At 37.7% G+C, this 12393-nt stretch overlaps 1 protein-coding gene across 2 annotated transcripts in view; it reads right to left on the minus strand.

The window, feature by feature from the left end:
* Positions 1-12393, minus strand: part of SYNPO2 (synaptopodin 2) — a 119003-nt gene that overhangs the window by 33656 nt on the left and 72954 nt on the right. For both annotated transcript variants that reach the window (XM_042468524.1, XM_042468523.1), the window contains exon 2: positions 3183-3334. In XM_042468524.1, the coding sequence (XP_042324458.1) occupies positions 3183-3334 (152 nt within the window). The remainder of the gene's footprint in view (positions 1-3182; positions 3335-12393) is intronic.

Here is a 12393-nt window from a genome sequence, read left to right on the forward strand (position 1 = left end):
CAAATCCTTTAGCCTGAATGTCCAACCAATTATGTTCCGTATGGAACTGCTGACTAACAACCACCTTTGTTGTCTCCCGTTGATCAACCCAAATAAAGGTTACATTGCAACATTGTTCAGGGGTTATTCAAGTAAAGAAATATTATAAAATTAAACTATGCAATGAAGACACGTGTTACCCAATTCAAGAGGTTTGTGCCTGATAGTGTGTGGTCTTCAGAGAAGATGCCAGCCACAGATGCTGGCGAAACATCAGGAAGAAACTCTTCTAGAACATGACCACATAGCCTGAAAAACCCACAAAAAACTATGGATGCCGGCCATGAAAGCCTTCGACTTCACATTAAAAAGGACTTGTTTTTGTCGACTTTCCGTTCATGTTATTTTCACGTTATTTCTCTTTCAAGCAAATGCATCTGAAAACATCCCACATTTGTGGGTGTTTTCCTAATTTTACAATCCCATTTCTGCACAGGATTTTTGCTACCCTTGTGATGAAGTCCATAATATTAGAGCTGTGTAGTGTGAAAGGCCATTGGGACAACCAAAACATTATTTAGATTGTATTTTTTAAAAAACAAAAACAAAACAAAACTTGGCAACTGCAGCAATAAATACTGTAGCTTCGTGACAGCTTTACTGTGTCTTGAAGAGCCCTAGAAGAACTATATATATTGACAAAGGAGGGAAACATAAGGCACTCAGCTCTACCCAAAGATTCCTCACAATCACTTGCATCTGTACCACTTGCTGGAAACAATATTTGGACCAAAGATCAATCTATGGCATCTAATGAGGCATAACTGAGCTCCCAGAAGGTCAAACATCTTAATTTATGAAGTTCTGAGACTGTTGCTGGTTTCTATCAAGTTGTATTATTTGGGCAATCAATTCTGGTACTCCATAGATATAAACTATGAATCTGTAAACATTTCCTTGTAGGAAGGAAGCCTGGGGGCAAGCCAAATAAATGTTAGCCTTTGTTGGTAGCTTGGTGTCTGGCTTTGAATGTGTGAAGGGCGGGAAGAAAGAGAGAGAGACAGAAATTCCCCCTTAAAAGGTTCTGTGCTTATGGATATACTTGGATCCTTTTAATATAATTGCTCTCTTCACTTTTTATCTCAAAACTTATTAATACAGAATCATTTGTAATTCACTGGGTGGGTCAACCATCTTTCCTTAAAGTTGTACTATTCAAGTAGCAATACTGATCACAGAGCTCAACTTCAAAATTGAAAATTCATCTTATTCATATCTGGGGGAAATAGTATCCTTTGATCTGACTGCACAAATGTTTTGTTAAAACTTTAAAGATGTTATTTTCCCTCCACTGTGATGTTGTTTATAAGTGAAATGAATACTACCACAACCACTATGACAATTTAAACCCCTTCTGTGCTTAATATCATCAATATTGTTTTGTAAATAAAACCCTCTACAGGTTTATGTAGAAGTGCAACTTTTCAATGGGATTTAGGCTGCATCCACAGAGCAGATATAATCCAGATTGACACTATGTTAACTGCCATGGCTCAGTGCTATGGAATTCTGGGAATTGTAGCTTTGTGAGACATTAAGCCTTCTCTCTCCGAGAGCTCTGGTGCCACAACAAATGATAAATTCTAGAATTCCATAGCATTGTCCCATGACAGTTAATGTGGTGACAAACTGGATTATTTCTGCAGTGTGGGTTGCAGATAAGGGCTGCAAGTCAATGTTCTAATTAAATGCAGTTTAATTCATGGAATAAGGTGTTCTGTTTCTCATATGCCTTCATAAAGAACCAGATGCTGTGATAAGTGGTGATATTTAAAAACAAACATTTTAACAGACTATCATAATATGTGCTACATGGAATTGCCTCTGAAGTTAGTCTGGAAAAATTTAGTTAGTACAGAACAGAGAGGTGGCTGCTGGTGTCAAGGCCAGTGGAACAATGAATCCATACCAGGTTTTAATTCAACAGGGTCATGTTCCAAGGTACTGAACACTATTTCTAAACAGGGTTAGCAACTTGGATAACCCAAAGCTAAAGAAAACCTGGGGTGGATTCACTGATCTCCAGATATCAAAGCCACCAAAGACTATAACATAGTCCCCCCCCCCCTGTTGTTGGGAGTCAAGAAAATGGAACAGACAAACTGATCTGTATTGGCTGCTCTGGTTACCAGTGTCTTTTGGAATCCAGTTAAAAGAACTAGATTTGATCTGTTACTTCTTGAACAGTTCAGGTCAGGTATCTTTGAAGGACTATATAATATGTTCATATAAATCTGTGGTCCTCCCCAGATGGTACTCTTTTGACAATAAAGTATGTACAGCTTCAATACTACCAGTTTCAAAATAGGTTTTAAAAAACAGTTTTCTGGGTTCCTTTCTCATATGTAGTTTTTAAATTAATTAGCCACTTGTTAATTGCCCTCAAGTCAGCTTTGATTCATGGTGAACCTCGCACCTTTCCTAGCATTATTGTCTTTTCCAGTTAGTCATCTCTTCTCATGATGTGGCTGAAATATGACAACCTGATCTGTTCTAAGGGCCATTTGTTTGTCTTTTTCACCATCTATGATAATCTTGGATAGAGAAAGCACATTTTCTGCTGCTCCAGAGATTAGGACACAGAACAATGGATTCAAGCTACAGGAAAAGAGATTCCACCTTAACATTAGGAAGACCATCTTGATGATAAGAGCTCTTTGATAGTGGAATATGTTGCCTCAGTGTGTGTTGGGAGTCTCCTCCTTTAGAGGTTTTTAAACAGAGCCTGGATGTCGAATGTCCATCTGTCAGGAGTGCTTTAATTGTGTATTCCTACATTACAGGGGGTTGGACTAGGTGGTCCTTGTGCTCTCTTCCAGTTCACATCTCAATGGGTTGATTTTCTTTCTATCAGCTTTCTTCACTATCCAACTCTCACATCCATACATGGTAATGGGTAATGAGCCACTTAAAGTTTTTTTATTATTATTTATTGTTGTGAGCTGAAGTAGGGACTTTATTCTAAAGGACAACTTCTGATAAAAAAAATGGCATGCAAAATGCACGGCTTTCCCCCCAAATGTGTAACATAGTAATGTAGAAATAATTGTCAGAATATAGCATGAATTATTATTATTATTATTATTATTATTATTATTATTAAACTTTATTTATATAGCACTGTAGATTTAGATTTCCTTTACCTCTTTATAAGCATCTGCAGCATGTCAGTCAGGCTTTCCATCAGGGTAATAACTTCAGAATAGGTTAAGTCAGTGCAAGGGTTTCCATTGATAGATATCACTTCATCCCCTTCACATAGCCCAGCTTTGGATGCTTTGCTCTTGTTACGAATCTAAAATAATGACAAAAATCTGTTCATGAGGTGCACTTTGGGAAGATAGTACCAACAAGGAATTGTTGAAATCTCTGAGACAATGTTTCTCATCACACTAAGTAAGCAAATTCTTTCTATCCTAATGGAGAAAAAAGTTCTTAAATATTAAGAACTTCTATCCCATTAGGGCCAACTGTGATAAAAATGAAAGTATATTTTGGAAATTATGGATCCCACTGAAAATGAGATGAATGTTATGAACATGCCCTTCAGAAAAATACTCAAACGTATTTTTCAAACAGGAAAGTAGGAAATCAAAGGAGGGTGGAATACCTTTGGAACCCCACCCCCATTCATAAATCCCCTGAAACCTATCCATAGACCTCAGGTTACAAACCCAAATATTAACCAGAATGTCATGCCTGACTCAGCAACAGATGCTGAGGCAGAATTTACGTCCTCAACTGTTTAGTCTAAATGATCCCCTGTATACAAAAGGAAGGCAAAGTGTTTTATACAACATACCCTCCCTTGGGCTCCCTAAACTAGCCTGATCTTCTAGATCAGGGTTAGGCAATCTTTTTGAGCCGGGGGTCGGGTTGCTGTCCCTCAGACAACTGGGGGGGCTGAAGCCAAAAAATAAATAATTAAATAATTTTTAAAAAAATTTAAATAAATAAATTAACTGGGACAAATGTAGGACAACATTTTCAAATGGTGGACACTTTTTTTTAAAAAAAAGTGGAGGACACGCAAAAAAAATTGCTGATTTTTAAAAAAATGTTAATATAAATGCATGTTTCTGAGGCATCTATAGACAATTGCCCCCCTTGCCCCTGCACGTGAGAGGCCAAAGGCCCCGGCAGCAATCGGCGGCAGGACCAGGCTGGGGCCGGTCCCAAGGCCTCGCCGGGCCGCATCCGGCCCGCAGGCTGCAGGTTGCCTACCCCTGTTCTAGATGCAGTGGAGGATGCTAGCCTGTCACCAGTGTTAAAATAACATTCAATTGCCAGTCCAGTTGGCTTCCTTAAATAGACTGGAGTGGGAAGATCATGTTGTCCTTTGCCTCAGACAGCAACACGACTTGGAGTCAGCCCTAGTTTTGTCTGAAGCAGTTGATAGGTACTACAGTCAGATACAGTGAAAATGCCAAGGAGAGATGTACTAACTGATTACTTTATCAGTTCTGTTAACCCTCTCCAAAGGGGTTTTCCTGTTTTTTAAATTACTCTTTAAAAACTTAACACACACACTTATTCAACCGATTCCATTTTAATGTTGACATTTTGTATGTTTTAAGATATATAGGTTTTTTTATGATAATGGTAAGCCACCATGAGTCCCAGTTTTTGAAGAAAAAGAAAGAGCTGGCAGAATTGAACAGGGAGGATGTGCTTACATTACTACTGTTTCCTTCCTTCCTTCCTTCCTTCCCCATAATTTACAAATCAGGTAGCCAAGCTCACATGAATGAAAGAAAGTCCACATTGAAAACTGGTTCATTTTCAAATTGTTTTTTAAGTATTTAGAGAAAATTATTTTACTAGAATGTAAACATCCTCCTCATCATCATCATTTATTTATTTATTTCTATCCTGCCTTTCTCCCAGTATAGGGACTCAAGGTGGCTAACAAATTTAAAATAGTACAAGTTAAAAACAACATGAAGCATTAAAAGCATTAAACAACGCAACACAAAGCAATGCATTTATATTTACAATTACAATTACATTTACAACTAAATACAACAAGAAAACAATATAAAGCATTACAAATATGTCAGGGTTTTTTAAGTGATGGTATTTTATATCCAATTTCATATGAGGCATATGTGCACATATAGGAATGAAATCTCTTCAGTCTGCTTTGCTTATGTCTTAAGGTGTAAATATTATCCCTCCACTTTTTCTTTTAATAGCCCCTGAAGAAGACCATAGAAAATTTCTTGGTCGAAACACATTGGTATAACATTGTTGTTGTTGTTGTTTTTTAAATACATCCTGAGATTCAGTCTCTATTTTACACTGGAATGTTTGACCTGACCAGGAATATTCCCTTTGCCAGGATGTTTGCTCCTAGCTATAGCAATACAAGAATACAACTATTCTTTATATTTCTTTAACTCCTTACTAGATAATTTTTAAAAAGTGTAGTATGGCCTCAGAGGACAGAGTAAGGTTACAAATGGAAGACAATGGTCTCCATGGTAAAATGAGGTAGGGCAAATGAACAATAAATGTCATCTGAAAGCATGACTTCTAACATTTAGTCAACTAATGGAGCAGAATGAGATTATAGAATTCTGAGGTGTAGAATAAACCAGATGTGTAGCTATGGGCAGGGGGAGGGTTAAATAGGGACACTGCCCCCCAATAAGAATTTTTCCTCCCCCGATGAAATTTTCTTTCAAACCCTGATTTTTACTGCAATAACTTCAGTTGTGCATTTAGAAATACAGTTGAGATATAAGAAAAAGAGCAGGTACAAAGTTATCAAGGAAACACAGCAAGTATAAGAGTTCCAGTTGTGAACAATTTTCAGTGCCTCACTGTCTACAATCCTAGAAATTTAGTGACTAAAGGAATACTTTATTTTGGGAGCAGAATTCTTATTTGAAGGTAATGCCCCCATCCCAGAGTAGATAGATATGATTCAGGCTGTAGGGGAAGATGCTGTAGTTTTAAAATTATTCCTTATGTAGCAAGCCCTTTTTGCACAATGTAATTTATTCACCACAGTGGGGTAAATTGTATTTTTGCATCATTTGTCCTGGGGTGTATGTGTAAAATTCTAAAATGGTAAAGCCCACCTGTAATCTTAAGCGGCACTGTATATAATTGTTTTGTTTCAAATATGCTTTTTCATTCTGCTTCCTGCACAGAGCAAACGTTGGCTACTTATCACATTAATTCAAAATTCAATAGAGCTCTGAAGTGACCAAAAAATATCTTCTTCCAAATGTGACACCTCTTGCCCCTCTAAGATTCACCACTAATGCTGCCTGAGTCATACAGAGCTGCATTAAAAATAACTTTTAAACCCAGACTCTTGAATCACAGAGAGTCCAGCTGCTATCACAGATGTAAGGAGGCCTGGGTCTTTAGTCTGATTAGGAAGAAACGGAAGGCACTCTCAAAGCATTTCCCTTTTAAGCTTGAAGTGAACCAGGCAGTCCCACTGGAGATTTCAAAAACAAACTAGCAAACTGAATTCAGGACAGAAACACATTCTGAATTCAAAAGGTATGGACAGATAGGAGTCCAATAGGATAACTTTCCTTTAACTGAGCTATATCCCTACTTTTATGTTCAAATTTGAGTGAATTGTGTGTAATTATAATTATAAACCAGTTTACTAGGATATTCTTCACAGATCCCATGATCTAAAGCTATTTCACTCAAACCAGTTCTATAGCAGAAAATTTAAAAGATGGAGAAAGCTGTCTTCATATTAACTTTCAAGTGTGAAATATGTCCCTCATCTTTTTAGTCCAAACACAACTGTTCCACGAATTAAAGCAAGTTTGCATTCCTTGGATTATCTCAAATTGCACGGGTAGAAGAAAGAGGTCTGGGAGGGGTATCTATGTCTGAAGTCACATAAAGCACTACAGGCCATAAATAGAATCTTACATTGTTGGAACTGGCAGCTAATCCTCGCAGGCAAAAGCATGATGATGAATTGCTAGTGTTTTATCAGTTACAGAACTAACATATGATCTTTATATTCTTTTTACAAATCACACAGTCTATAAAATAAAATAATATTTTGAATAGTGTCATTAACCAGTCCGATACATAACAACTAGATGTTAGCCAACGTACGAGCAAATAAGGACATCTTTGCACACGGAAAATAAATTCAAAATCAAGCACAAGCAGAGCTCCAAAAAGTAATTTTTTGGATTAAAATGCCCAGCATCTCCTGCTAACATGGCCAGTATCCATGCTGCTTGGGGTTCCTGGGATTTATAGTTCAAAAAGTAACTTTTGCATACTCTTCCCAGCATTGCCTGCATCTACTAGGGCTGCAGAAATCTACAGATGAAAATCTCATAACAGATTTTGCGTGCTAGCAGGGCTAAAATATATAATATAAAGTCGGTTAGATAAACTACTGAATTAACAAGCTTCAGCTTGGTGGTAAATAACAGCATTTTAGCCACGTCCTCATTTTCAGTTTAATGCTTCTCCTCACTGGGATCTGCCCTTTTAAGAGACTGCAAATGATACAATTGTCATCAGTAAGTAATCCTTGGCAGAGCTGTAGACCATGCATCTTTCCTGTTTAAAACACTGGGCAGTCATTTGGAAAATGCAAAAGTACTCCCTCCCTCTCATAGCCTTTCTGCTCCTTGCAGAAATTATAAACATTTACAAATATGGAGTGGTATGCTGTGGATGTCTTCTCCTTGGAAGACTATGTAAACATCCATACAGTCCTGGGAACATCCCTTAAGTCTCTGGGATGTTCTTTTAACAATGCATTTAAATTTGATTGTCTTTGCTCAAAATAGCTAGGACTCTATTAGTTTTTTCTTCTTCTTTACAGTACCTTTTTGTGCCAATTTTTGGTAGCATTTTGGTCATCTTTACATGTTCTTATGTTGGAATAATGATTGATGATGGTGAGGGTTAATGATGAAATATGGTATTTGGTTTGTGAAAATAGAGATGTCTAGCATGTAAAGGAGAAATAGTTTTCAATCTTAATATGATTCAGGTTATTGATAGTGATCAATGGAAGGATTTTTTTTTGGAGGGGTGGGTTTTTCAGGCTATGAGGTCGTGTTTTAGAAGAGTTGGAGATGGAAGGATGGTTTGAAGTATACAGACTAAACAATACTCCTCGCTGACTGCTGGTCATTCCACCACACCGGTCATAATGCATTTAGCATTTTAGAAGCTGTGTCAGAATGTTTTCTCCTAAAATATTTTAATTTGATTATTAAAGAATTGTTTTGTCACTGACTTAAAGATATTGTCAGCTTTCTATAAATCCATTCTGGCTTTCACAGATCACTTTCTGCACTCTTGAAAAACCTTATGCTGAATCTGTCTAGACAGCAGCTGCATGTTGGGACAGTCAAAAGTCTCCTTTTCCTTTCCCCTGGAGCAGAAGAGATCATTGTTGGTGCTGAAAGATGTGTCCCATAATATCTAGCGCTCCTCCTAACACGAGCCCAGTAGTGTGCCACCTGCTGTTTATAACTGTACAAAGGAAGAGAATAAAATCTGAATTCTTCCTACACCAGCCTTACCTCCCCTCCACCCAACACACACTAAAAGGATTTTCTCTCCCTGAATCTGAACCCATGAAGGTTTACCTCTGATACTTTGACACTACACACATTATAAATAATCATACAAAGTGGTAGCCATCAGGTGAAATAGCAAAATAACTCCCCAAATTACTCCATGTCAGCCAAAGGGACTTTTGACTTCCACTTTCTAAACGACTGTATATGACTTTTACAGTGTCTGCTGCAAACAATGCCTTAAAGCTTGAGCTAGGAAAGAATACAATTCTCTTCTAACTGATCCTGCTGAAATTCTGTCAACCAGCCTACAAAAGGCAAGTTAAAGAGCAATTGCCTCCAGAACACCTTATCAAGCATGCATGAACTGCAAAAGAAAGAGAAAAAAGAGAGCAGATGAGCCTATCTCACCAGCTCTTCCGGCTTGTTCAAAGAAATCCTATAGATAAGTTTGGCCACCAAAATAGAAATCATAAGAAAAATGGAAGCTGATAAAAGAAAAAGTAATCCCTGAATGCATTTTGGAAGAAGTCTTCCATGGTCTCCCAAATGGTCAGATTGTGTTTCATTTATTGATAAAAGGCTTACATGACCTACAGAATTTAAGCAGTTTGACACCATTTAACTGCCATGACAATACCCTACAAAATCCTGGGATTAGTAGATTGGCCAGGTATTCAGCCTGGTCAGTCAGAGAGCGCTGGTGCCTCACCAGCTACAAACCCCAGGACTCTAGAGGATGGAGTCATGGCTATTAAAGTGGTGTCATAGTGAGCATTGAGACTCCTTTTAGCAGTCCACAGTATTCATAAACTTCTTATCCAGTACCATATTTCAAATGAATTGGTCTTCTTCCTATTAGCTTTCACCACTGTCCAGCTTTCACAACCATACATAGAAACTTGGAATACTATAGCATGGACCATCCTGATTTTAGCATACAGTGAAATACTTCCGGATCTTGTCCAGTCCCTTCATAGCTGTCCTTCCAAATTCCAGTCTACTGATTTCTTGACTGTAATCTCAACTCTGATTAATTATTGAGCCAACATATGAAAAATCTTGATTTATTTTTGATTAACTTGAACAAAAATGAGTTTACATAAGAGTTTATTTCATTCTATCTATATTTGCAGTTTTCATTTATTGCACCTTAATCATGAAATTAAGGTTTTAACAAAATCATTGATTATTACATATACACTTTATCTGAGTGTATCTTCTACTAAGTAAAAGAAAAAAGAAAAAAGGAGTATGCATCATCCACGTATAATAAAAATCCTTATTAAATAATAAAAATGAATGAACATGTCATAAATTAAAGGCTGGATAGGTAAGACATAAACCTATAGCATTAGCAAGTTGACCGTTCACAATCTTACCATACATGTAGTCATAGTGTTACCATACTACTATATAGTATGCCTGTAAATGAGAATGAAGGAAAGTATCTTGTATATAATTTATTGCATTCATTTGGTTTTGTCCTTCAGAGCACTGTGTGAGTGTGTGTGTACATATGTGTGTCGTCCTTTATGGCTCCCTGTTTTGCCAACCTGTTCAGTTTCTTCCAACATCTCACACTTCCTCTCTTGCCCTTAATCATCTTCCACTGAAATTCCATCTGAATGGTCTTTTTCATTTATGGCCTAGGAAAGTATCTTCATCTAACTTCCGTGTCATAGAGCATCTAATTTTGCTATAGTAATAGCTTTTTGGGATACTTTTCTAGGGAAAAAAAACCCTGGTACTCTGAGATACTGGCATCATTGGGAAGTTCATCTCTGACCTACAGTGGAGAAGGAAGTAATTGACTGCAGGATCCTGGAATGTCCGTCGAGGTTCATTATGCCATAGCCTTTCTATGTTCCAGTCACTTGGCAATAATGACATGGGGTCAAGATCCAATGAATCAGTTTCAAAATATAGTAGAAGCTCAAGGGTCAGCATAAGAATCAGAGATATGAGTCTAGGCTATTTTAAATTGTAGTTACAGAACTGAACTCATAGACCTTTCACACAAGAACCCTACATATGGTTCATCTTCAATCATTTAAATTTTATTTCAGCAGCTAATTAAAAGAAAGGAAGAGGCTTTTCTGTTACTGTTGTTAAGCTAGCAAGAAACAGAAAACCTGCTGATCTTCTGCAAACTAACCAGTTATCTTCCAGTAGATCCCAATGTGCCCATCTTTATTTTAAAGGGTTTGTATATGTCTACGTCTGTCACCTTTGCCGTGTTCCAGAATAAAACTTTCTCATGCCATTCTATATATTGCATATGAGACCTACTCCATAATCCCACCCCACTGTGCAATGTCCCCAAGTCCTAAACATGACATCAGGACAGCTTGTTTAGACACAGAGGTTTCAAATATAGGGAAGAAGGAATGCCACCTTTTGTGGCACATGCCTCTAGTTTGTTGCAGACACATGCAAAAAGCAGAAGCTGCAAGAGACTAGGGTCACTTTTGGTGACTGCAGCCAAATAACTGGTTGACTTCAGTGGAAGGAAAAGATTGCTTGGGTTTCCAAAGCAGTACCTAAATGGGTTATCGTTATCATCTTGCTAATGAATGCCTTTCCTCTTCATCTCTGGCAGAGGCCCAAGGTGAGCAACTGAAAAAGAGATGAGGTAATGATCTTCAAAATGTTAATCCAGTAAACTGACGACACAGCACATTTTCAAACAGTGAGCCTCGTGCATCACACTAGAGCTCCATGTTATGCGAGAGAATATTGTGCCAGTCTCCATTTCTATTGGCATATCAGCCCTTATTTTGTCCACTCACAAATGATCTTGTGGTCATTAACACTTCCTCCGTTAATGCCTCCTACAGCCTAAAGAGTGAGTAAATGGGCAAAGAACAGAAGAAAGAGGGAAATACCTATCTTGCTATGGTACTACTATCTGATCTCCTCTACATGCAGTTAAGTCTTTCTGGCCCCAGATCCCCTATCTACCTCAGGTGCTGTTTTTTAAATTCTTCAATAATTTCTGTCCACCTGCACCCCTCCCCCCCCAAATGTATGTTGTTTGGCCACACATGTTCTGGTTTTCATCTGTGAAATGTAGAACAGTATGCTACACCTATGTGGGGAATACATATTTGGTTCTTCCTATATTCCATCCGTTGTATCTGTGAGAAAAGCAAGTACTGTACTGTATAATCTTCAGCCACTTCCTCCTTGCTTCTCTCACAGATATTATGGATGGGATATATGAACAACCAAATATTCCCCACGTAGGTGTAGCATACTGTTCTACATTTCACAAATGAAAACCAGAACGTGTGTGGCCAGACAACTTTAGAGTGTGGTGCAAATGATAAAAATGATTAATGAGGAAGAATATTCATGCTAGAAGAGGCTATCACAGACTGATTTTTCCTGATTCTCCTGAGAAGAGTAAAATGCCACCCCTTTCTTTCCTTTCCTTGCTCCAAGAGGTTAATTAAGTACAAACTACTTTTGCAAGCTAAACCAGGAATGTATGCATGCCTTTGCCTAATAGGAATATTGGTAGCCCAGTTTTCACCAACTGAAGTAAGCTGATGATAAAGGAGGAGGAGAGATAAACTGGGATATTTTAAAGTAGCTGAAAAACCGGGATGACAGCGGGTTAATCAGGTCTGTGGCTGCCAAATTGAAATATCTGAGGGTATGGTATGGATTCTAGTGATATTCTTTTCAAGTGAATAGAACTGTATCCTAGAAGAACTAGATGTTGCATGGATATGCAACATCCGTAGGGAGAGGCGGGATATAAATTATTATTATTATTATTATTATTATTATTATTATTATTATTATTATTATT

The sequence above is a fragment of the Sceloporus undulatus genome, chromosome 5, assembly GCF_019175285.1.
Source record: "Sceloporus undulatus isolate JIND9_A2432 ecotype Alabama chromosome 5, SceUnd_v1.1, whole genome shotgun sequence".
Lineage (NCBI taxonomy): Eukaryota > Metazoa > Chordata > Lepidosauria > Squamata > Phrynosomatidae > Sceloporus > Sceloporus undulatus.